The following is a 26,854-nucleotide window of genomic DNA, read 5'->3' on the forward strand; positions in this document are numbered from 1 at the left end:
TATTTTTAGCGCTCTCTTTGATACAATTATAATGCACAATGTCAAATATAATTTATGTTTGATAACAGCGAGAAGGAATTTATATTTCCGAAACACAATAACGCAAGAAATATAAAAACATCAAAATATAGAGACTTGAGCAAGTCTAAAAGAACCTTAAAACATGAACATTAATGAACATTAATGTACAATTATCTTTTCTTTTGAACATTCATTCCTTCATTCATTTTATTAGGTAAATATATCACAGAATGCCAGGCTCAAATACATCAAATAAAAAAAAACCCCAGACATATTATCACAGCACTATATGCAAGTTCATTAGAATCAACTTGTTCAATATTGTTATTAAATAGATTACATGGCATACAAATTATAATTTTTACCTAAAAAAAAGCCTTCTTAAAAAGCTTATTTTTAATGGGTTCCTTATATAACAGTTAGGTTATTAACAACAAAAGTGCACTTCAAATTTACATTATGTAATTTAGGCAGGATACTGAAAAGGAATATAGCATAATGCTTTAAAAAATGACATGTTTCCTTAATCATTTTTATAACTTAAAAGTACTAACAATACATAAGATAAAAATGGATTTGGCCAAGCAGTCATATAGTACATGTATCTCTTGCATTAGAAGACAAGAAAGATTTTACGGCTTTCTTAAATTTTTGTTTAAAATTAATTTCCTTGACCTCCAAAGGCAATGCCAGACTAAAAACATAAAAGAAGGAAAGTTTTTTCGCAAGATTTTATAAAAGAAAAAATGCCATTTTATTTTTAAGAATAAATACAAATACATCTAACAGTTCAATACAGAGGTATGTACATGTATATAGTTTTAAATTAATATCAATAGAACACATTTGTGTATGATTACTGGCAGATCAGACTGTGGGCTTTGCAAAGCTATGCTTCCATCATTTTCTATGGAGTGTTTGTAATAGAAAAGACCGCGCCCGTTTTCTGCATAAGCATGGATCCTCGCCAATATATCCTCTACTTTCGTCACATTCACAAGGCAACTTACAACCTTTCTCTGAGAAAGTGCTTTTCGGTCTTGCTTCTGTTAAAGATAAAAAAAAAAGAAGATAAATCAATACACAAATATAGATGAAAAATAAATGAATAAATATGTACATTATGAAAATACATAGATAAAATATGAATAAATAAATAAATTCATTCTCATGCGAAGAGAACGAAATGAATAAATAACTACACATGTTATTCAAATAAATGAACAAATCAATAAATGAAATTTCGATATAAAAAAAATAAATGAATAAATAAATATTTATAATAAGGTCTCGCTGCGAGTTCATCTGCACCTAAAATCCAGCTGATAAAGTGTAATTAAGCAGCAATAACAGACAAAAACCCCCACAATGCGAACATGAAAGGAAAACAACAACAGCTGCGTGCGAAAACAGCAGGATCAGAATCCAACTTGAAATATCAGTTCTGACAGGAGCCAAGCCTGAGTTACTGACTTCAACAATAAAGAATTCATCCTCACCCCTAACGAACGTTTTTTTTTTTTTTTCATGCGAGGGGTAAACAGGCCCAATATGTATATGCCAAGAGGAGAGTTATGTTATCACGGGCGAAGGAAATCAACAACTTGAGAGTAAATATTTACATTGACTTTATTTTTCTCTTTTTGCTTTGCTATTTTGTTTTTCCAGTAAAGCTACATGAAACTTTGTACATTCAATTTTTTAAAATTTTAATCATGCCGTTATTAATTTTGTTCAAGTTTTATGTTATCTATTCAACACTAGGTTGGTTGGTTTACTATAAAACGTATCATATTTGGTTGTGTACTCTATTTAGGCTTTTAAAAGCTTTTTAAAACAGCTTACGAAAAATCAATTACACTATTAAATGTAATGCTACTTTGTTCATATATGCGCTTTTATCAACATTGAAATATCGATATTCTAAATATCGTTTAGGCTAAACACCATCCGTTTTATTTAGAGTAATCTTATCAAACTTGATATGTCAAATAAATAATTCACTTGTCTTGAGGGGGAAATAAAAAACAAAAATGCCATCTTACCGGGCGGGCATGAATATCTACGGCACTGGAATGGAAAGTGAGAGTCCGTGCGGTCAAACATGAAGGACCCCGCGGGGCAGGGCGCACAGGTGTCCGCAGTGTTGTCAACTTCACATTCTTTCACGTAAAAATCTGAAATTGTTATAACAATCTAATCAATTTCTCCATACATGTATAAGAGAAATGAGTGTTCAAATCTTTCTTTTTTACTTTTTTAATACAATCACTTAAAAAAGACCAAGAAATTTGGATTAACGTCTGCCACACAGCGGTCTGGCAAATAGGTATGTCTATATCATTGTCGCTCGTTCAGTCTTTGACTCATTAAAAATCGTCATTGGATGTACCTATTTTTTCACTCTTTCAACTTGTTTCGATAAGTAAATAGACATTTCAGGTAAGACCATATTGCGTAATCAATATTTTTTTTTAGCTATATACACCAATATGTACGTTTCACTTTCGACTTGTTTCATTGCGAAAGATAACTTTACCTGTATACTTTTAAAACATCTGATACCGAAAGTCCACGGCATTTATTGTTGAAATAGATCTTACAGCAATATCAATAATAAAAAACCTAATATTCTTAGCTGTGACCATTGAGGCATCATGAGTAGAACACGATTTGTAAAGGAATAAGTCGTTTAAATACTTAGAATTCGAAATAAGATTAAGTTGAAAAAAAAAGATTACTTGGTTGACATTCGACATAGATACAACATCTGGTCTCCCCCGTCCAGAAGTTAGTCCTCTCGACATGTGAACAGGCGATGACTGCCTGTATAAAGATCTGAAGAAAGATAACAAATATAAACGTTTACTGATAACAAAAAAAATTCTAATTTTCCGGGGGGGGGGGGGGTCGTTATTCCTACCCCTTTAGATCTGCACATGAATACCAAATCAAACAGAAATATGTGAGTCATTCAGGACAGCGGTCCCTTGACAAAGAAGGTGTTGCATACTTACAGACAATGTGATTAGGTATGGAAGAAGAGACACAGTTCCTATAGTCATTTTCTGTTGTTTCATAACCTGAAAAATATTAACTAAATAATAAATAAATGAACAAATAAATGAATACATAAATAAATAAATACATACATTCATAAATAAATGAATTATACAAAAATGAATTATACAAAATACATTTTTTTTCAAATGAATGCAAACTATTTTGATATGACTTTGTAATAATGTTCACCTAGAGCGAAGCAATTTGTTTATTAAAACAATGTACCACATTGCTGTTCAAAAGCAAAATATACAAATGAATGGCATTTATTGCGAAAACAATTTTTGGATCACAAAAAAATGTGAACGTGAATTAAATCTTATTATATTGAATGCTTACCTTTTTATATATGATGCTTTACTAATAGGCTCTGATAGACAAACCTTTTAGGTGTTCTGGGCTCTTCAATTGTGTATTTACTAGCCCAAAATAAACAAAGTATTCCATTTATACACATCAGCAGGGAAAAAACAAATTTACCAATGCTTGACCCTTCATTAGTTCTTATTTTTGGAAACCCCCCACCTTAAAACGTGTATCATTGGAATATCCCAGTCATGATGTATTGCGACATTGCTAACTTGAAGGTTCTCTGAACACTGACACTAGGGGGCAATATATATGTAGGTGTACGCCTACACTGTTACGTATGTTTATCTTTCCGTACTTACACTTCGTTTGTACTTCAAAGTACGCTTGAGTGACTCAATTTCCAGGATATTATCGATAAAGTACTTAATAAACCTTTTATCTTATATAGATTAAGTTAAAGAAATGCTAGTAGCTTACACATTTTTCAATGAATATTCTACGAATTTCTCATAATCGATTGAATGGTCGCCTTTATTTTTCACTGAATATTCGTTCTAGTGCTACTTCCCCTTTCCCCCACAGATTATCTTTCCCATTGAATTTTCGCAATCTCTTATTGATTTTTGTTTTCAAAGTTAAGTTCTTTTTTTACTCAATGAAATACATTGATGTTATCATTTATGTGCTAGATAACTATCAAGATAACCATCTTTATTAACAAAACTCTCGAAAGGATGAATAAACTAATAAGATAAGCTATTATAGTGTATAGAGCGTTGTAGTTTTATAATAATCTTTTCACCTGTATTAGATAAAACTTCTTAATGATCTGTATTAAAAAAATGTTTATTATTTTTTTAAAAGTTGTTATTCATTTAACAAACAGGCATTATGTAATTCTGCTTTGGATTTAATTCCAAACTTTTTGATTCATATTTGAAATGTTTTAAATCATATTTGTATGTTTGTGAAATTTAAGCCTTTTGATATGAATAAAAAAAACAACAAATCCATAATTTTTTGGTTATTTTTTTTATATCTTTAAAGATATTAACGCTAATAGGATTTGATTGAATTTGTCACGTGAAAGTTTGCATGGTCCTATTTATGAATATAAAGTTTCATTATCTTTAAACCATACGTATGTGGTAATGATTTATACATTAACAACGCTGATGTGTATATTAAAATTATTATTCAATTATTATATTAGGTATTATTAACGTTATTCGATCATTTCTTAGTATTTCTTTGAATAATATACTCGTCGGCGTTAAATAATGCATGACAGTGCACTAACAGGTTAAAATTTGTTTCTGATATCTGTGACTTATAATGAAACTCATTGCTTTGAATATAAATCATTCAGTTCCGTTGTCTACTTTCAGTATCTATTTTTTTTTGTATACGGTATACTAATTAACAATGTCTCATCTAATGCCCCTCCGGATATTCCACCTATCTTTTGTCGCAGAAAAAACCGAATATAAGATAAAAAGAAAAGTAGAAAATTTTCACAAACCCTCCTTCTTATCTAGAAACAATATTGAAAGTCTCTCCAAAAATTAAAGTAAATTAATGAAGCGCGTTATGAGAGTATATTCAGAGTTATCTCTCTTAGCTATTCATTATTACGTACTGTAGTGTAAGATTATGGCTATTATAAAAGATGAAACACGTGCAAGCGTGGGAATTGAAACTTGATACATTAATGTGATACAATGATTCATGTACATGACCTTTATTATTTTTTTTGTTGCAGCCAACTAAAAAAATATAACAAACTTTTCTATTTTATTCCAAACCAGGGAGTGAGTGTATAGTGTGTCTTAAAACATTTTTGTTATGTAATCCTTTATGTTTTTGGTACATTATATAGCGTAATATATTTAGATTTTTAAAACCTGTAGATTAAATTACCTGTAGCTGTATTTTAAGTGGAAAAAAACTGTCGATTCTTAACTTAATCGATAGCTTCTCCAACTTAATGTACAGCTACAGGTAACTTAATGTACAGGTTTTAAATGTTGAAAGCAAAACACACACACATTGTCCTCAGTTAGGAAAACTTACTTATCAAAATATAAACATCAATACCAACATTAGCATTTAAAATATTATCTTACAACGATATGAATTTTTCATCTCCGGAGAAAGGCATACATGCACAAAAAATATGCTGACTATTTCAATGAATGGTTCTGTAAATGTGACTCCAGAAACATATCAGAATTTGAATGAGAAAGACATACATGTATTTCCAAAGGTAATATTAATTTTACTGGGTGCACTGCTATTTGAATCACAGGGGTCACACCTTTTTTTTCTTTATCTTTTTTCACACTGCCCATCACTCGAATTTCCCCGTTTTCCATGAATTGTTTCACTCACTGAATAAATTAATAGTCCGTTTTGTTTTCTGCTTCGTTTTCTTTGAGAGACCTTTCTTCACCAAATCATCTAATTCTGCTTGGTTAAGCGGTTTTAAAAATCTTTCCATATTCTCCACACCTTGACTACCTTCTATTAATTATTCTTCGATACATCTGAGAACAAATCCAGTCTTAAAGCAAACCGTGCCGGTGGTTTGCTGTTTTCTTTTTCCATGTTTTAAATGTCACTCAAAATGCCATCCGTATTTACACTTTCTTCTAGATCTCTTTTTCGATTACGTCAAAAATATACTTTCTCCATCTGATGAAGACATCTTTTCTCATTGAGTTTTATAATTAGCTTTCATAATTATTGCTCATTTTATCTGAAAAAAAGACCTATAGATTAAGACTGTCGAAATATGGGCACACAAGGATATATAACTGAACTCGTCCTACACTTTTCGCCAAGACGTTAATTAGTCAACTCTGTTGTTCTGGAAAGTTCGATCTATCAAAACTACAATCGCGCATGTAAGAAACAAAATGGTTCAATTTATTTATTTGACATTTGTCATATCTTAATTTCTATATATACCCTAAATAAGTTCCAAGTAAATGTATTCATTCTTTACGTATTCATTCAATATCATTTCGTTGCAAGCAAATATTCTGATGTAAACTCCCACTGACTTGGAAATGCCAAAGTGTGTCAAACACCTTATTCTCATATTTTGCTATTTCGGGCTTGTTTATCGAAAATGAAAGTAGGTTTTCGATTTATTTCTCAATAATTACTAAAATTACGTCGAATTGCCAGGCGCAAATTATCAGAACCATACTGAACTGAACTACATTTATTTTCCATCAAGATCACTTCGATCAGAGAACTCGAGATTTCTGGTTAAGCCCAAGGCACGTACCAAATTTTATGGAAATCGGCGTTTCGATGTCAGTGCAGCTGAACTCTGGAACAGTCTTCCCGCAGTTTTAAGACTGGAAGGAAATCTGACCAGTTTTAAAAAGTTACTCAAGACACATCTTTTTAAATTAGCGTTTCATAATTGACCCTTTCATCAGTTTAATCAGATCTTCAGTCTTTAATCTGTGCTGAAAATGTTTTATGAATATTTTAAAAACTGTTTAGCCTAGTTTCTATATAAAAACCTCTTTTTATAGATATATATGCCTATAATAACTCAATCAATTTTATTTGTGTATGCTCATTGTGTAGTTTTAACTTATTATGTAAAGCGCTTTAGAGTAATCTTATTATATTTAGCGCTATATAAATGTTATTATAATAATAATGATAATTTATACAAATAAACATGCACTGTGGCAACGCAATAATTTTTTTTTCAAAGTGTGTTAGATTTTGGACCAAGTTAACCCAGTTTGAAAATTTTTGAAGGTACATCAACATTTTTTAGTATCGAGACACCTAATGCTTTTTGAAAAAAATAATTATGTATAAATAACAAATTCTGGAATTGAATTTCTAATTTGTTGATTGTATGATGATTTGTTAACACTAGTTAATCTTAGGTCAATTACCAGAACATCATTTAATTGATTACAGGCAGAAGGTCCACTATCCCTAATTTTCCTTCATAACAATATGATGTTCAGCAACTTGGGGTAAACATTTAAGATTGGAAAAAGAAATATGCTTTGTTGCAAATTAAGTACCGTGATATTAAAATAACGAACTGGCCAAACAATTATTTCTCCAATGCTTTGTTAAAGAATCTGTAAGGATTATAATTATAACATAAACCCTCTTTTTCAAATTCTAATGACTAAAATATATCACTTCATTATAAAAAAAATTACATTGACAGACATTAAATTATCATAAATTTTAAAATAGGCATTAGGGTGTTGGTTTCTTTATTTTCGCACTGATGTTTTAAAGAATCGCATTGTTTTTTATAAACATAACTAACGTATCCTTTTTTCACATTATGTTTGTTTACAAGCAAAATACAATTGAAGCCAGTTGAAATATGATATTCATTGATCTCTATTATCAGTATATACAGTGAATAAATCATTATCAATATACATGTATAACATAAATCATTTTCGTTTCTGGCAAAGCCCAATGTATCAGAGAAGTAAATGTGTTGCATACACAAAAAAGGAAAGGCAATTGCCAAGTGATGTTGTTTACTAGTATGTCATGTTTGGATAATTCAAATCTCCCGAGTTGTTTTTTTATGTGTAAATTGTCAAACTACGTACTAGGCTAATGAAAAAAGAAAAAATTCTAATCGAGAAACTGTTGGTCAATTTAGCTGAGAATACATGGGGTTCTTTTTTAAATATATCCCATTGAGTTAAACAAGGTTAAAACAATCTTTTATTGTATATAAAAGTATCAATTATTTCGACTAGATCCTGAACAACTTTTTTTCAAAGTGCGTAATTTTTCAAAGTGCGTTGAAACAATGCACTGTAAAAAATGTAGTTTTATCAGATCGTATAATGGAATTATTAGAGTGGACCGTGTTACACCTGGCCCTGCCCCCCCCCCCCCCATTTTTTCTCGCAGCAACAAATTTTTTAAAATATACATATAAAAAAGTGAATTAACATGGAGTTGCCCCCCCCCCCACTTTTTTTGAAGTATGTAAAAAATAGATATGAAAATAACGAAATGAGGAGTCGAATTGAAGTAACAACCCCAATCCCCCCCCCCACGGATTAGGATTTCGAAGATTTTGGGAAATTTTTTTTTTTGCTTGTCAAGATTGTTTGGATGAGGTTGCCCCCCACTTTCAAAAAAGATGCTACGTGCCTGTTTTGCGTTTCGCTATTCTACGAATTCTAAACTATCTAAACTATCTCTCTAAATTTCGACCCAAAAGCCTTTGGATCAGTCAACAGCAATTCACAATTTTGTTTAATCAAAAATCAAAGAAATAAAAAGATCGAAAATTAATTAAAATCGTTTGTCACTCACGATTTATTTTGTTTCAAAGCTTTTAAATATGTGGTTAAAGGGGGTGGGGTTGCAGATACCCAGAATACAATATAACGCCGCCGAAGAAGTGGGTAATGAGGCTTTCGTTTGAAAGAAAGGAAATGTTGCACACAAACCAGATTCAAAGTGCAATGAAGAAACAACTAAATAGTTAGATATGGTAAATTTAAAAAAAATCGAAATGAAGTCCATACACCATTGGTGGAATTGTAAACATCACGTGTTAGTATGGCGTGGATGCCTCGCTAGCACCCTACTTAAAAACAGTGCATTCCTTAAAAGCAACTGGATAGAAGTAACAGCTACCTATACATCACAGCCAAGGCGTAGAAAATGAATTGAAATACTGTATACACGGATATATCCGCCCTGTTTTATTTTCGCTCATTTCCCCACTTTGTCAATGGGCGAATTTAAGACTGGGTGAATCAAGTTTTTAAATAACTGTATATTTCTAACTGTGTTTAAGCGAATTCAGAACGGGACAAAATTCTTCGCAAGTGTATTAAGGTATCCCTAACGACTATTGGTAAATATGATTTTTCAATACATTAATCATGATAGTAGTAATCGGGGGTGTCAATGCCTATTTAAACTTCAATATAAGTCGACATCATGCTAACATGCTGTGTACATGCATATGTAGTGGCATTTTACTTTAAATAAAACAGATACAGCTTTTTCTTTTAATACGAGTTAACAATCGACTCAAAAATTGTCTCAGCAATTGGGAATTTTAGTGGAATTTTTTGAATGTCATGTAATAGTAACAATCACTTGTTTAAGGTCCACCAAAGTCACAATTTAAGTAAACTTGGACCCTCTTACGTATCCTTACTATTGCTTAGTTTCACTACCAGGAGGTAAAGAATAGAAAAGAATATTTTTAAAGCTATTTTTTTTTTCGGAAAATAATTTGTGTTTCAGTCACCTGTTTCCAATTTTATGTCATTTTACAGGAAAATATTCTTCTAGATATGGCAAATACATATATTCGAAAAATGAAAATGAAATATATATTTAAAAAAAGACCCTCAAGGGAAAAATACAGAACAATAAAAAAATCCCAAACAGACAAATAACAAAACAACACAATGTCACATTTAAAGCAATATGAGCTTAATGCTGATTTGTTTTTTACGAAAATGTTATTTTCTACTCAAATAACAAAAAATATCATGGTTTTTAAATTTCTGTTAGCCATATTTTTGTGGAAAAGGCCGCTAGGAAGCCTTAATGGGAGCAAAATTGAATTTTTGTCGTCCTGTACAAAAATTGATCTCTTAGAAGAGAAATCTTTCCTCTGGCAAAAATTAATGACTTTTACAAATCTTGTCGATAATTAAAGTTTTAGTTACATGTAGACTTATCATACTAGCAGGTTTTTCCAGCAAAATAAAATTCTAAAAAATACAACTCATACTGCTTTAAATATTTTTCATTTAATTTACTGGGTATGATAAGACCGCGGACCATTAACTGGCAAGATTGGAAATATACAGCTTACGTCAATTTCTCTTCATTTGAAATGGGTGGGAACAAATTTACGCGGAAGTCTGAGAAAATATTGGATTGAAACTGTAGTTATAGGAAGTGTGTTTAAAAAGTGTATATAGAAATATAGTTATAAATAAGGAAGGAATCATTCTTTGAGTATTATGAGGTGATAATTTTGGTCGGGGCGTGATCAAATCCAATAAAGCCCCCCAAAACCCCCCAACTTATTCAGATATAAATATTTTGGGTCATCCTTCTTGTCTTAGAGTCAGTTTCCTCCTATATAATTGTGTTGTACTAAACTTTCAATAAGTAATTGATCAAAGAAGTAACATAATTGCTGAAACTGTCGTTCATGCGTATATCCAGAAAAGTATTCGGGGGAGGGGCGAATGAGGGATTATTTTGTTTACTGGGAAGGGTTGGTTTAGATGCCTATTAACGGCAATTTTACAATGAAGATTGTACTATTTAATTTTGGAGGGGAGGGGGGGGGGGGTCGTAATCCCTACCCCTTTAGATCCGCACATAAATATAAAATCAAATCAAACAGAAATATTTTAAAAATTCAAGACAGCGGTCCCGTGACAAGGGAGGCGATGCATACTTACAAACAGTGTGATTAGGTATCGAAGAAGAAGAGACACAATTTCTAGAGTCATTTTCTGTTGTTTTATAACCTGAAAAATATTAACTAAATAATAAATATACACATGAATTATAAAAAGATACAAATTTTTTAAATGAATACAAACTATCTTGATATGACTTTATGCTCACTGCTACATGTAAATATGTTCAATTTGAGCGAAACAATTTGTTTATTAAAACAATGTTTCACATTGGCATTTATTACGACAACAAATTCGATCGTAAATTTTAAAGAATGAAACACTCATTGTAGTGAAATTCAATGTTTTACGATTTATTTCAATGCTTTACGAATAGGCTTTGATAGAAAAAAATTCAGAAGATGGTCTGCGCTCTTCAATTGTGTTCACTAGCTCAGGCGAAACAACAGCATGCTTCATTTATATTCTTCAGCAGAAAAAAAAATGACCCATCTGTTATCTAATATGACTGACGATTCGTTAAATTCTATTTTGATAAAAACTCCCCCCCCCCCCCCCCAAAAAAAAAAAAATCCCCTCCCATCTTGGAATTCCAGTGCTTTGATTTATTACAACATTACTGAGTTCATCAATGAAAACACGTTCTTTGAATTAATATGACGTCTTATGCTGAAAAAGAACACTGGTACTAGGGGCCCACACATATACGTATATGCTTTTTTTTTTAAGGGGGGGGGGGGGGGTTTGTACGCATACACTTGATTTTTACTAGCTGTCAAAGTACTTTAAAGTGGCCCAATGTTCCGGATATTGTCATTAAATTTGATAAAAATATTTACTCAAGGTCAATAAAAAATACAGGAAATACTTGTAGCTTACGTACGCATTTTCCAAAGAAGCTTTAAAAATTTACTAATTTATTACGATCGATTCAACGGTCACCTCTGAATTTTCCCATTTATTTTTCCCATTGATTTTTCGCAAGTTCTTATTGAATAATTGCATTGTATTCTATTCTTACTTAATGAACACATGTATGTTCTCATTTATGTTCTAGGTAATTATTTCAAGACAAGCATCTTTATTAACAAAACTTGCGAAATAAAGCTTTTAATGCATGCACGCTATCTTTTGTACATGGAGGAATAAACTAATAAAGATGAGCTATTATATCGTACATGTAGAAAGCGTTGCAATTTTAGAATATTAATGTTTTCACCTGTATTAAATTAAACTTATGATTTAAATTAAAAAATTATTATCAATTTCTAAAAAGTTATTCATTAAAACAAACGGTCATCACGTAATTCTGCTGTGGATATAGTTCCAAACTATTGATTCATATTTGAAATGCTATAATTCATAATCATAGGTTTGTGAAAGCCGTCTGTTATGAATAAAGAAAAGCAAATGCAGAATGTTTTGGTTAAGATTCAATATCTTTTAAGATATTAATGCTAAAAGGATCTGATCGAATTGTCATGTGAAAGTTTGCTTGGCCCTATTTGTGAATATATAGAAGTTTCATTATGTTTAAACAATACGTGGTTATCAGTCATACCTTAACAAAGCTGATGTTTAAAGTAGAATTTTTATTATTCAAAAAATACTATTACAATCAACTCAAAAATTGTCTCAACAATTGTGAATTTTTGTGGAATTTTGGAATGTCATATAATAGTAATACTCACTTGTTTAAAGTTCACCAAAGTCACACTTTAAGTAAACTTGGGTTCTCTTATATCCTAACGAGAGAAAAGGTAGAGACGAATATTTTAAAGCTATTTTTTACGGAAAACCATTGTTGATTTACTCACCTGTTTCCAATTTTACGTTATTTTACAGGAAGTGTTCTACTAGATATGGCAAATAATAAATACATAAACCCGAAAAATTAAAGAGATATATATTATTATTAAAAAAACATTCTAGAAAGAAAAAATACAGAAAAAATCCCATGAAGAAAACTAACAAAATAAAAGTGCAAATTACAGAACAAAAAACAAACAAACAAACAACAATCAATTATAAAAACTATAAAACAACACAATATCATGTTTAAATCTTGATTTTATTTAATTTATTAGGTATAATTTCAATCAAAAAAACCTCTCATGAATCATTTTGACTGAAGAAAAGAAAACTTGGATAATAAATCATGCAAACAATTTTAGTATCAAGTAGTTGTATTCAAACACACTCTCTATTGCATCAAAGCATACCGACGAACCTATGTACCACGTGTTATAATGTCCCTGCATATCAAGAACATCCCACAATGCACCTCCAGTCGCAGCTTCCGGTGGAAAGTTTGGGAAGTAGTATCCCCATTTGACCTGCTCGACGACTTGCGGGTTGCTTTTTTTGAAATCTCGCAAATGTTCGAATAGTTTTGTTTGAATATGAGCATCGACGTCTGGTTTCCAAGGGTTAGATTTTCCAGTCTGTACATACACACTTGTCTCGTACTGACTTCCATCGGGATCAACGTTTTCCCGCAATCCAAGCTGATAATCTACGCCCGTTATATTGTTCTCGAGTTGATGCGGGTTAACAGTCCTATACACACTGTACTCGACATTCTGAAAGTCGTACAAGTAGGTGTCGAGGGGAGAAAAAGATCTTCTTCCGGGGCTAATGGAATTGATAACGGATTTTAAATAAAACGAATTTCGTAGGTGAGAAAAAATGCTTAATTCATGCTGATTAAAATCCACAACTTTGAATAAAGAATTCATGGCTGGGGTTAGAATGAGAAAATCAAAGTCGTCAACATAAGTCTGCCCAGAGTGTTTTTTACCGTACACTATTTGAACTCCATTTTTCCTATTAATCCGTTTGATATTTATATTAAGCCTAATATCAACGTTGCTACGTCTTGCTATTTCGCGACAGAGGTTCTGCCAGCCACCAAATAGTCTGTATGCTCCCCTCTCGGGCCTCAAGAAGGACTGCACTACTGAAGGCGTTACAAATGTCAATCCATATATGGCGGAAGTCTCGTTAAGAAATCCATATCCGTTAAGTGTAATGGCGGTATAAAATATCGGTTGCAAGTCAGTCAAGTTGTACCTCAGAAGAAATTCCTCTATTGATCCATGAATCTAACAGTAAAAATTAAAATAAAAACCAAATCTCAAATAAAGTAACAAATTGAAAAATACACTTTATAGCTAAATCAGTATCTATGAATAAGGTTCATGTTGGTTGAATTGCAAACAATGTACACTATCAATATCGTTTTTTTTTTATCTGACATCACGTAAAATCTTCGTTTTTAGCTCACCTGAACCGAAGGTTCAAGTGAGCTTTTCTGATCACCCGTTGTCCGTCGTCCGTCCGTCCGTCCGTCTGTCTGTCCGTCCGTCTGTAAACTTTTCACATTTTCAACTTCTTCTCAAAAACCACTGGGCCAAATTTAACCAAATTTGGTACAAAGCATCCTTATGGAAAGGGGGTTATAAATTGTTAAAATAAAGGGCACAGCCTTTTTCAAAAGGGAGATAATTGCGAAACAGTAAGTTTAGGGTGCATGTCTTTAAAAATCTTCTTCTCAAGAACCACGGCACCAGAAATGCCAATATTTACACAAAAGCTTGTATATATAGCGAAGATTCTAAATTGTAAAAAACGTGACCCTCGGACCAAAACTGGGGCCCCAGGCGGGGTTCAAAGTTTAACATAGAAATACATAGGAAAATGTTTAAAAAATCTTCTTCTCAAGAACCACTGCACCAGAAATGCCAATATTTACACAAAAGCTTTTATATATAGTGAAGATTCTAAATTGTAAAAATGGTGACCCTCGGACCAAAACTGGGGCCCCAGGCGGGGTTCAAAGTTTAACATAGAACTACATATGGAAAATGTTTAAAAAATGTTCTTCTCAAGAACCACTGCACCAGAAATGCCAATATTTACACAAAAACTTGTATATATAGTGAAGATTCTAAATTGTAAAAATGGTGACCCTCGGACTAAAACTGGGGCCCCAGGCGGGGTTCAAAGTTTAACATAGAAATACATAGGAAATTTTTTTTAAAATCTTCTTCTCAAGAACCACTGCACCAGAAATGTCAATATTTACACAAAAGCTTGTATACATAGTGAAGATTCTAAATTGTAAAAATGGTGACCCTCGGACCAAAACTGGGGCCCCAGGCGGGGTTCAAAGTTTAACATAGAAATACATAGGAAAATGTTTAAAAATCTTCTTCTCTAGAACCACTGCACCAGAAATGCCAATATTTACACAAAAGCTTGTATATTTAGTGAAGATTTTAAATTGTAAAAATCGTGCCCCTCGGACCAAGACTGGGGCCCCAGGCGGGGTTCAAAGTTTAACATAGTAATACCTTAGGAAAATGTTTAAAAAATCTTCTTCTCAAGAACCACTGCACCAGAAATGCCAATATTTACACAAAAGCTTGTATGTATAATGAAGATTCTAAATTGTAGAAATCGTGACCCTCGGACCAAGACTGGGGCCCCGGGCGGGGTTCAAAGTTTAACATAGAACTACATATGAAAAATGTTTAAAAAATTTTCTTCTCAAGAACCACTGCACCAAAAATGCCAATACATACACAAAAGGTTGTATACATAGTGAAGATTGTAAAAATCGTGACCCCCGAACAAAAAGTGGGGCCCCAGTAGGGGTTTAGATTTTAACATATGTAGGAAAATGTTTTAAAATCTTCTTCTCAAGAACTATAGTGCAACTGTTTGGGATATTACTATGCATACATGTACATCCTTAAATAATGTAGATTCAAAAAATTGTAACTCCCGGACAATTGATGGGCACCAAGAGGGGTTCAAAATTTAAACATTTTAAAAAACATAAAGGAAAAGTTTAAAAATTTTCTTCTCAAGAACTACAATGTTTTAGTTTGTGGAATTTCTATGCATGCATCCTTCGATTATGTAGATTCCTAATTGGTAAAATCGTGACCCCCGGACCAATACTGGGGCCCCAAGATGGGGTCAAAATTTATTAAAGAAATATAAAGGTAACATGTTAAAAAATCTTCTTCTCGAGAACTACAATGCTTCAATTTGTGAGATTACTATCATGCATACAACCTTGGATAATGAAGGTTCGACAGTTTTAAAATAGTGACCCCTGGACTAATACTAGAGACCCAAGATGGGTTTAAAGTTAAATGTAGAAGTACCGGTATATATGGAAAATGTTTAAAAATCTTCTTTTCGAGAACTACAATGCATTAATTTGTCAGATAACTACGTCAGCACCCTCAAATAGTGTAGATTCGAAATTATAAAAGCCGTGATCTCAATCTAATACTGGGGCCCCAAGAGGTGTTCAAAGTTTAGCATAGAAATATAGAGGGAAAATGTTGAAAAATCTTTTTCTAGGGAACTATAATGCTTCAGCTTGTGAGATAACTAGGCAAGCATCCTTAAATAATGTAGATTCCAAATAATTAAAACTTTAGCACTGGACTAATACTGTGGCCCCAAGAGGGGTTCAAAGTTTAACATAGAAAGATATATTGAAAATGTTTTTAAAAAGTTTTTCTCGAGAACTATAATGCTACAGTTTGTGAGATTACTATGCAAGGATCCTCAAATTGTGTAAACTCTAATGTAGTGGAACCAAGAGTTATCTTTCTTGTGTTCTGTACAGTCTGAGAGTTATTCCTCTTGAATGGAACTCTGCTATGTTCAGTTTTTGAGGTTGTGTACGTGCGGTCCCACCGCAGTGCTTCACATTTTCATTCCTATGTTACTATTTATGTTGTTCAAGCCAACCATAAACCTCGGACCATAACTGGGTCCCCAGAAAGGGGTTCAATGTTTAAAATAGAAAAAGCATATGCTACGAAATGTAATGTTACAAGGAACTGCTGTTCAGGTGAGCGATGTGGCCCATGGGCCTCTTGTTATCTCTTATCATCGATAATTTTCAATGCTAATTTTTCAATTTATATTTTCTTGCTCAATTTTCAATTATCTTTCGGTGCTCAATTTTGAATTAATCTTTTCGTTCTTTTTTTTTCAATTCATCTTACCATGATAACATTTTCAAATTAGTCAATCTTCTTCGTGCTCATATTTTTAACTTAATTTTTTTTCAGTCAGTTTACCTTCCTCAGAATTTCAGGAGAAGGTCGCGGCATAAGCTCGCTGTCGTAAGTCCCAAAGAAACATTGGTGAAGAACAGTATAACGCTGTGAGGCTTGCTGTATTCTCTCAATGGGGACTGGAATTGTTTCAGTGGTCGGTCTGTATTCTGTGAGGTGAAGAAATAACGCCAGATTATGATAAATAGAATTGAATAATACGCTGAGACGTGATTTTAACGTTACTCTCCCCACCCCCAAAGCAAAACGCGACGTAACGTAATAAAAAAAAAACGCTTTCGTGAAACGCTGAAGGCACTAAATATGAGTTTGTGTTAAACCATTAGTTCTTGTTGAAACATTGTCCTTATAGATAACACAGGTCGAGAACACGCTTATAAGGTGTGCACGTTTGAGCTTGCGAAGTTTGCATGGCTCTGCTTTTCAGTAATGGGATAGATATATTTACACTCAGTTGCTGTTTGAAACAAAGTACTTAATGCCCGCTGATTTCATAAATGACCTTAAATGATTACTTTTTATCGTCTGAGCCAAGATATTTTTGCCGAACATTTTTTTTAATTCTTCTGTATTTATAAATACCTCTGCGCCTCAACGATATTCATTCAATTGTATGAAAAAAAAACCCAAGATTTCTTTTTTGAAACATAACCTCTAGCTTGTCAGGTTTTACTACACGGCTAAAAATAAAAAGTCTAAAGGGATATTGCATTGCAAAAGAGATAAAGTACCGGATAATAACGTTGAAAAATTGTGCGAGGTATCCCGAGTGACTTACGAATGGCAAAATGATGTAAACATTTCCCATTAAAAAATCTCCGACAGAAATCTGTTTCCGTTCCTGTGAATTATTCCGAGTGAAAAATGACCATGTGTCAACGAAGATATCTTGGATAGTGTTCCTTTCATCGATTTCAAGCGCACTTCTTTCACAGGTTTTAAAAATGGTTCAAATATGCTGCATAAATATCTTGGGACAGACTAAAGTTCCCTATTCCAAGACGTTACAGATAGCAAATACTCAGAAAAATCTTGCCTTTTCTGTTCAGCCATGTAGCGCCTGGAAGTGTCGGCCGGACTTCGAACCCCGTGTTGAATTTTTCCAGTAGGTCCACAGTTTTGTCATAGGACTCTGTCAGACCGACCGTCCCAAGGTCGACCCACACGTTCCTGTACAGCCTAGAGGTCGTCTTCCCCCCAACCTCGTCCCGGCTTTCAAATATCACAATGTTCCGGAAACCCCGTTTCTGTAATGACAACCACTTAATTCAGATTATGGGTGGTTTGAAATACATGTGTTTTTTTTTCAAATAATATTTTTTTTTTTACTTTTTTCATATAAATAACGTACATCTCTCATACAATTAACAAAACTTCTAAGTGTTCACTCTGGTAAATAGAAAAATTCGAAAATTATGAAATAAAGTGATTTGATATTTTCAGCATTTTGTAATCGATACGTCTTCTCAACAAAAGCCCAGAAAAAATAAAACCAACAGATTGAAATCAACGAAACTTAAAAACAAGAAAATTAGTGTATTTCAGCACGTACCAAATTTTAATGGCAACTTTTTTTCGATTGACATTAGTCTTTAGTTACAGTATGAAATAAAAAAAAAACATTTGATAAGTCCAGAATGACAATTTAGAAAAACATAGCTCTTAGTTCTTTTCCGTGTCGATATTCTGTTTTAAGTATTAATTTTGGCAATTTGCATAAAAAGTTATTTTAATATAATTTTTCAATATTTAAGTGCATTGTCAATTCTAGCAACAAACAAACAACTATCCGAGGGCTATGAGGAAAACTCAACCAAGCGGAAGTGTTCATGACATTCAACATAGGGCAAGGTCTCGTCTCACAGCCAGATTTTAAGATCGCTACATCTTCTTAACCACTTGAGAGTTAGATGGAACTCAGACAGCGTGACGGCAAGACAAACGAATGTGTTTATTTCACATATTCAATACATTATATTGGGTGAACACTTAAAACTTTTGTTCAGTGTAGTGCAGTTGTAATAAAGTAATAGATTATGTACCTTTAACTCGTATGCCATGTGTAATCCTGAGGGCCCGGCACCAATTATAGCAATGCGGTCATGTACCGACTTGGGTCCTTTTATTCTTGGATATCCTTGCATGAATTCCTTGAATATAAATATATCATTAAAAAATTGTCATGTTAATTTTCGTCAAACTTGATTTGCAGACCACTTGTTTTAAAATATCTTGGACCACAGATATTTATAATAATTTTCTCATTTTTACTGTGTTTCTCTCTTTCATTGGTTTGTTTTAATTGATAAAGGCAAACAAGTAAACTGTGGCATTTACTTTTTTACAAATGAAGCCAAAAATTGAAGAAAAAACTCCAAAACGTTTGAAATTCCGAATAAATTGCGTGAGAAAAGCTTAAAGGACAGGTGACACAAAATCATTTCTTCTAAAAACATTTTCTTTGATAAATATAAATCAGTTTATAACAATTTTTCCATTTGACTAGCATCAGATAAGAACACACAGCTCAATTAAGTGTGCTGAAAATCCCAGCTGCAGTAGATCTCCGAGTTTTGCCGATCTTTAATGAGATAAGAAACCCCTGTGCATTATTCGTCAATGATGACATAGTCAGCTATCGGCTACATAGTAAACAGAGCAATGGACGAGGATTTATTTACACGTACAGGATAGTGTATTTGTGTTGCAAATGATGATTTTGAAATAAAGCACTATCAGATTGCACTATCAGATTAAAGTGAATTTATTAAAAGAATATTTTATCGAAAAGTTTAGTGTATGAACCCTCTCCTGAAAACAAAGTAGTAAGATTATAGAATGTACAAGATTACATGTTGTATTATTGGTTAATGGAGTTTTTGAGAAATTTTGTGTAAATAAGATAGTGGTAATAGGAATTGAAAAAAAGTAATTAAATTAGAATGAATCTGAAGATTCTGTGATTGATAATCATTTATTGCAGTTTATCATTCTGTCAGCCAGACAGGCAACCACTTGTTCAGATTGTCAGTATTCAGTAAAGTTTGAAATATATTGTTTGAATATGCATATTAATCCAATCTTGCAGATCCAAAACATTGATTTGAATAAGTTGATATTAATCTAAATATTTTTTTTCTTAAAAAAAAAACTCAACTGGGAGCACGATGAGTTAGATTTTTATTGTATCACATATAAATCCTTTTTTTTTTTTTAGGTTTGATCAATAGAGAATAAATTATACACAACTCAGAAGTACTACCAAAAAATGATCTTCATAAACTATTAAAAAAAGATCAAATTACATTTGGATAAAATTCAAGGAGTCTGAGATTAATACGTTTTTAAAACCTGAATACTATGTTAAAAAACTACTGTTTCAGTCTTTACTGATTATGAACAATATACATGTAGTTTCAATAAACAAACATGATCAAATACCATATTAAAAAATGAAATTAAAAGATGTTTCGGTTATTAGAATTGAGATTAAGGTAGACCCCTGATTTTGTGGAACTAAAGAAATTTACAAACATATTTGCTTACAGGTACCAGGATTTCTAGTAATACTTCTTAAATCAAAAAATCCTTTATTAAGTCCAATTAACTTAATTAGGGTTTATTTAGGGATTAAGATCCAGTGAAATTCATGGTTACTAAAAGTCTCTATACAATATCACTTACTATGTGTTGACAAAACAAAATCCTTTCTTCAGAAACAATGATCCATGGTTTTGATGATTTTTATCTTTTACAAATCCTACATCTGACATTTTTTTTCCAGCATGAAGTATATAGATCAATGAAAAGTTAACAGTACAGGTCACAATTTTTACTCCTATTCATAATTGCTGAGGAAACAGAAATGGGGTTTCTAAGCTTAGAATAACTCTGTTTATGTACTGGGTTCTCAAACTTTTAAAAGCAATGAGCAAAAGTTAATGACTTCAGATTTTAGATAAGAGCAATTCAGAAATCCCTATGGTTGAAAGATACAGCGAATGGGCAGTGTGTCGGCTATTACGTCGCACCGAAGGTTTCCGATCTCAGAGGCTTCAGATATGCATATTGAGGTCACGCGTCTTATCGGCTCAGTAATTCAGCAATAGCTGTGAAACAGATGGGAGTAGTAAGGACAATTTTGCAGAAATTGTATCCCACTCACAATTCAACTTGTTGGTCAATGTTTTTGTAATTGTGTCACCTGTCCTTTACTGAAATGCATGAAAAGAAAAGGATTATACATACATACATACAACGTACAAACAAATTTACATACATACGAACATATTGTATTTCATAAACTTACATTGTAATCTACATATGTACATGTATTTCGATTTTGCCATTTACAGTCAGAATTACCATTCCAATGTTAAGACTGACGAACGACAACAACGGTCAAACAAAGAGAGTGAGGACAGAACACAACAGATGACGAAAATGGTGTTCATGACAGGTAACTGCTATTCACATTCTTACTTTTCTTGATTAATGAGGCGAAATGGTCAATGAATTGACCATCAAATTTGCCTTAAATATGATTATTTTGGTCATAAATATTATTTAGGAAAGAAAAAATTCAATAATTTTCATGATAAATTTAACAATTTTCTTGTATCTTTGTCTAACTATCTTTGTGATAAAGCCTAAAAATGGCCACAGTCATTAAGCCCTCGTAATTAATAGCTGACGAAGGGTTCTCCGCTCTTATGGAAAAAGTCTTGTATATCATACGGTGTTATATTCATTTCAGTTAAGGAATTATAGAACGTTACGTTTGACGTGAAAATGGCTGATAAAAGGTCAAAATGTTAAAGAAAAAATACTGTAAACCAACTTTCATTCGCGTGCAAGAAATTTTCGCGGGGTTAGCGAGAGCCTTGTCGTCGCAATTATTTCTTGCCGCGAACCAATCCTTTGTCTATAGTTTTTATTACAATACAGGTCTGGAGAAGGTTTGGTCGCGAACATTAGTCGTTGCAAACCAGTTTATCGGCAGTTAATCGCGGAATAAAGTCGCCGCGAAAAAAAAAATTGTTTACAGTAACTAAATTAATACTTTTCATAAAAAACAAAAGTCGTTATTTTATTCGACCTGCTGGTTAGTAGACCGTAGTAAGACCCACTGTTATCCAAATATGAGGATATAAACAGTTTAAAATTGAGTTGAAATCGCCCAGGTGTGACGTACTGTCATAAAAAATAAAAGAGACGAGAGTGTCGAGGACCCTTGGTAATAACCAAAACAATGGTGTCTTTTTTTATATTTCTAATTACGAAGACAACAATAATGACACCAGACAGTATTGCAGAATCTTCACTTTCACGCTTGCTATTGTTAACAGGTCTTGGACAATGAACCTGTCATGAGCATCAGTCTGAAGTTGTTGAATATTTGCCTGAGGTGTATATATCACAGATGATTTGTAATTGCAGCAAACCGCCCAACCGATATGTGTATGAGAACACTTCGGAAAGTGTCGGAAAGTGTCGTATGTCTTAGTAAATGGTCCAGTCTTTACAATCTCCTTTTCTGTGTCTATTCGGTAAATATTCAAGCTAATGACTTAATAACTAATAAAGATTTGGAAAATAATCGGTTATATTTTTCAATCAATGTAAAGAATATTGAAATGCATATTATTGGTGTATACTAGTATTGTATTTATTAAGAATGCAAGAGAAGATATATGAAAAAAAGACATGATTTTGGCGATAATAATATTGTAAATTGTTCCATTCTACGGAAATTAAAGTAAATAATGTAATTCGTGATTCATTAATTGATAGTAAGGAAAGAAGTCAATTAACAAAATCAAACCTGCAAACAAAAGTGATGACATTGGAACAAAAATTGTTTAATCGCAGAATTTGTGGTTTAATTTCAAATCGACATTATGAAAGAAAAGGAATTTATTATGTTTCTTTTTGATCAAATAAAAAGCAAAGTCTTTCTCATATGGGAATGCCATTCCATCTTCCATCACTTGCAAGCGTGATGTCGGTTTGAATATCAGAATTTTATATTTCTATGTTCGGCAACTATCTAGAAAACTATAAATACTAAATTACACTGAATTGGTTGGTGGAAGGGGTCGGCAAATAATGTATTTAGTTGCCTGTAAAATATCAATCTATCTAAGAATAAATTTAATTCATATTATAAAGTTTAAATTCAAAGATGGCCTACTTTGTCTTTGTTTTAGGTTAATAAAATAGTAACGATTCGAAACATAAAAAAGTTCTGATCTGCAAATAACAAATAAGTAAACTAAAATCTAAACATGTATGTATATCATTCCTTAAAAAAGAAGTCTAATACCTCTAATATGAGATATGATAAAAAATTCCTTTAAGATGGAGAATGCTTGATAAATTCTAATAAATTCTTTTTAACCATCCTTCATTGCTTAAAAAGCATCATCCATATTTCTTCTACTTGTACATTTAGTAATAAATACTTCTATAATGGAACATTAAGATGAGTGAGTGAATGGATGTTTGTGTCAGTCTATTTTAAAGTGATTATGCCGAGTAATTCAATAGGCTTACCTTTTTCACACATTGCAGGGGCTCGCTATCCCATAATCCTGCATCAGGACCGTACCCCATACAAATATGGAAAATTAAGGCACTTACAAATATTGCCAACCCTGCAAAAGTTGCCATCTCTGCTCAGACAGCACGAGTTATGTGTGGTGTAACTGACACTTTATCAATAAAACACCTTGTCCCGTTGAATTCTCTCTTGTCCATCAAATTGAGACTTGTCCTTACAAAGGTCACGTGACCTAGATGTCATTTATTACTATGATGTACTGTAGATCCAGATATTAATCATGTTACATGTAACTATGTCCCCAACAGCATGTTTGTAGCAACGAAACAGGACCTAGCACAGAAACCAAGACTTTATCACTTTAATTTTGAGTTAATCTTCGTTTTTTAACGGACGTATTGAAACATGGAACTCAATCTAATTAATTTATTGAATATAAGAATTTTCTCCTCAATGTGGTTGAATGAAGCATTTCTTAAAAAGTACTAGTACATGTATACATGTATATCATTGAGTACTGTACGTAGGCAAAACAATATTTAAAATTCACGTACAAAAGAAAAAAGAGGCGAGAGTCACTTTTTATAATTATATATTTCTCTGAGTTAAGTACTTTTGAATTAAATTCAACCTTTTTTGCATTTTAAAGGTCAATGTATGCTTTTGTATCTTTATATGAAGTGCCATAAGTGACATTAGTAATGTGCATATTATATCTATTGCATCCGTTTTAGATATGTCACTGTTTATGCTTTATGTTGGTCAATACTGTAAATTCCGAATTATACGAGAGAAATTAATATTCGCGTAAATTCGCAAGAAGCACATCTCGTGGATAAAAAAAAAATCGTTTAAATTTTTTGGACAGATATTAACTATTTTGAATTATTCTTCAAATTCGGCGTTCGCTAATTTATCGTGATTTGATGCAAGACCGTTAAATCGTGGAATTAAGTACTCGCGTAAAATAAGGAATCTACAGTTATTTTGTAGTGAAAGGCCAGCCTTAATAAGTTACAGAACTACATGTTGGTGAAATAATTGTTATGGCAAAGATTATGTCAAAATTGCACATTGATCAGTGATTAAAATTTAATATGATGATTATAATATGATGATAAAAGAAAGAAAACTCGTTATGAAGTACTAGATGATACCCCGCGCAAGCGCGGGATTTAACACTTTACAGATTATTATCATATAATGCTTAATATGTTGAACCATATTTTTGTATATACTTTGTCCGATTTTTTGTACAAATTTTGTACAAAATATAATTTACATTCATAACTCTATATAGGCTTACCTTATTCACACATTGCAGGGGCTCGCTATCCCATAATCCTGCATCAGGGCCGTACCCCATACAAATATGAAAAATTAAGGCACTTACAAATATTGCCAACCCTGCGAAAGTTGCCATCTCTGCTCAGAAAGCACGAGTTGTGAGTGGTGTAAATGACATTGTTAATAAAACACCTTGTACATTTTCTCGAGTTTATGTGCCCAACATGCTTGCACTTGACCATTAAAAAATCACCAGATGACATATATCGCCATTACATTCCGTTAATTTAATGTTTATTATGTTCCCTAGTTCTGATACAAACAGCCGGTACGTGTACACGGACCAACAGAACACATAAGGCACTTACAAATATTGCCAACCCTGCGAAAGTTGCCATCTCTGCTCAGAAAGCACGAGTTGTGAGTGGTGTAAATGACATTGTTAATAAAACACCTTGTACATTTTCTCGAGTTTATGTGCCCAACATGCTTGCACTTGACCATTAAAAAATCACCAGATGACATATATCGCCATTACATTCCGTTAATTTAATGTTTATTATGTTCCCTAGTTCTGATACAAACAGCCGGTACGTGTACACGGACCAACAGAACACATAAACCATTAGTTGTTTAAAAAAACTATTATAATAGATTCTAATTGTCTTGGTTTTAGCTGTAATGAACATCGTGAACTTTGAAACATGAAATTAGATCTAGGTCTATTTAAAATCACTGCTATAATTGTATTTTCCTTTACTCATCAATGTGGTTAATCAAATTTAATAAGTATTTTAATATTCAAGTAAATAAGAAGACATAGAATCGGATCGAACAGCAGGCACAATGCCTTTATTTGTTCTCTTCTATTAATGTGATTAAAAAAAGAATTTCATAGAAAGAAAAGTGTATTAATGAATAATGTAGACAAAATTAAAAAAAAATATGTTAATGTACAACGAACCGGATTATGAACTTGTTTGGTCACGTGACCAAATCCTGTGAAGCGCAGTGTGATTACTTATCGGAAATCTAGGTACCATTAATAAGGGAGGATAATAAATATATGCTAGATAAATTTCCAACGTTCGAGAATTGCACGGAAGCTGTTAATTGCATGAAACATGATAAATCAATTGGCCTTTATGAATTACCTAGTGAATTCTATTAATGTTTTTGGAATGTAATTGGTTCTTATTTTGTCGATGCTCTTAAAGATATACATTAAAGAAAAATGATATTGTATACCTTTTTTTCATTTCACTAGCCCTATGCACCAGAATGAAGCTGTATGACAGGTGGTGATAACGGACAGTGATCAAAATCAGTGACCAAAATCAAAAGTCCAAAGAAAAAATACAATACGAAAGCAGAGCAAACACGGACCTCTAATAAAATTAGAGGTAGGATCAGGTGGCATGGAGATGGGAACATTCTCTGCTGACCGGTCACACTCGCTTTGTGCACTTTATCATAATCGAGAAAACCGGAAAAATTCTTAGACAATTAGGTGAGTAATTATGGTCTACCAATACTTATGAAAATAAGTCAGCATGCAACCCAGAGGAAGATTGTATTTGTGACAAGGTCGTTGTATCGACCATAGAACTTACGTAAAGATGTCTTCAATCGAGACTATTGGTAGTCCTATTTTATTAAACTTGTTTGGCAGTACTGAGTAGCTTGCCTCGCTTTAGAAGCTGTTCATACGTAAAGCATGCCCTTGCGTATCAAATTAATTGAGAGACAAAAAATCCACATGCAGATGATGATGGTAAATTGCTACATAACTAAGGAAAGTAGAAAAATTGAAGTCATCACGTTTATCATGAAGTTTTGTTGGTACGTTGTAGGTTACCATCAATGTAATCGGTACAGGTATACCTATATACTATACGCAAACATTATTTGTCGAAGCCATACAAATTTAAATATGTTTGCCGTTTGTATTTCATTTCATAAACAATATGAAATTATACAACGAATCGATGACAAAAGAGTATTCTAAGTAAACTATAATATGATGCTTTCGAGACAATTAATTAGAAAAAAGTTTCTTTTTAAAAAAAAAA

The 26,854-nt window shown here is 32.5% G+C and overlaps 1 protein-coding gene and 1 long non-coding RNA gene across 6 annotated transcripts; both read right to left on the reverse strand.

Moving 5' to 3' along the window:
• Positions 1–214: 214 nt before the first annotated feature.
• LOC105324213 (uncharacterized) lies at positions 215–3,649 on the reverse strand. 2 transcript variants are annotated; one of them, XR_010708631.1, is made up of 5 exons: positions 3,424–3,649; positions 3,039–3,104; positions 2,763–2,859; positions 2,067–2,198; positions 215–1,067 (listed from the first exon to the last, which is right to left on the reverse strand). It is a non-coding gene; the product is annotated as an uncharacterized lncRNA (long non-coding RNA). The 2 variants fall into 2 exon arrangements; XR_010708632.1 differs by having other exon boundaries at positions 3,468–3,486.
• Positions 3,650–12,884: 9,235 nt separating this feature from the next.
• LOC105335871 (uncharacterized) lies at positions 12,885–24,974 on the reverse strand. 4 transcript variants are annotated; one of them, XM_066069006.1, is made up of 7 exons: positions 24,802–24,973; positions 23,489–23,828; positions 21,099–21,147; positions 18,976–19,083; positions 17,970–18,180; positions 16,937–17,082; positions 12,885–13,930 (listed from the first exon to the last, which is right to left on the reverse strand). In XM_066069006.1, exons 4-7 carry the CDS (start codon positions 19,075–19,077, stop codon positions 12,983–12,985), a joined length of 1,407 nt encoding a protein of 468 aa, XP_065925078.1. In that variant the 5' UTR covers positions 19,078–19,083; positions 21,099–21,147; positions 23,489–23,828; positions 24,802–24,973; the 3' UTR covers positions 12,885–12,982. The 4 variants fall into 4 exon arrangements, with proteins under 4 accessions (XP_065925078.1, XP_065925077.1, XP_034329542.2 ...); XM_066069005.1 differs by lacking the exon at positions 21,099–21,147 and having other exon boundaries at positions 24,802–24,974; XM_034473651.2 differs by lacking the exon at positions 23,489–23,828.
• Positions 24,975–26,854: the final 1,880 nt, after the last annotated feature.

Source organism: Magallana gigas, chromosome 8 (genome assembly GCF_963853765.1).
Source record: "Magallana gigas chromosome 8, xbMagGiga1.1, whole genome shotgun sequence".
Taxonomy (NCBI): domain Eukaryota; kingdom Metazoa; phylum Mollusca; class Bivalvia; order Ostreida; family Ostreidae; genus Magallana; species Magallana gigas.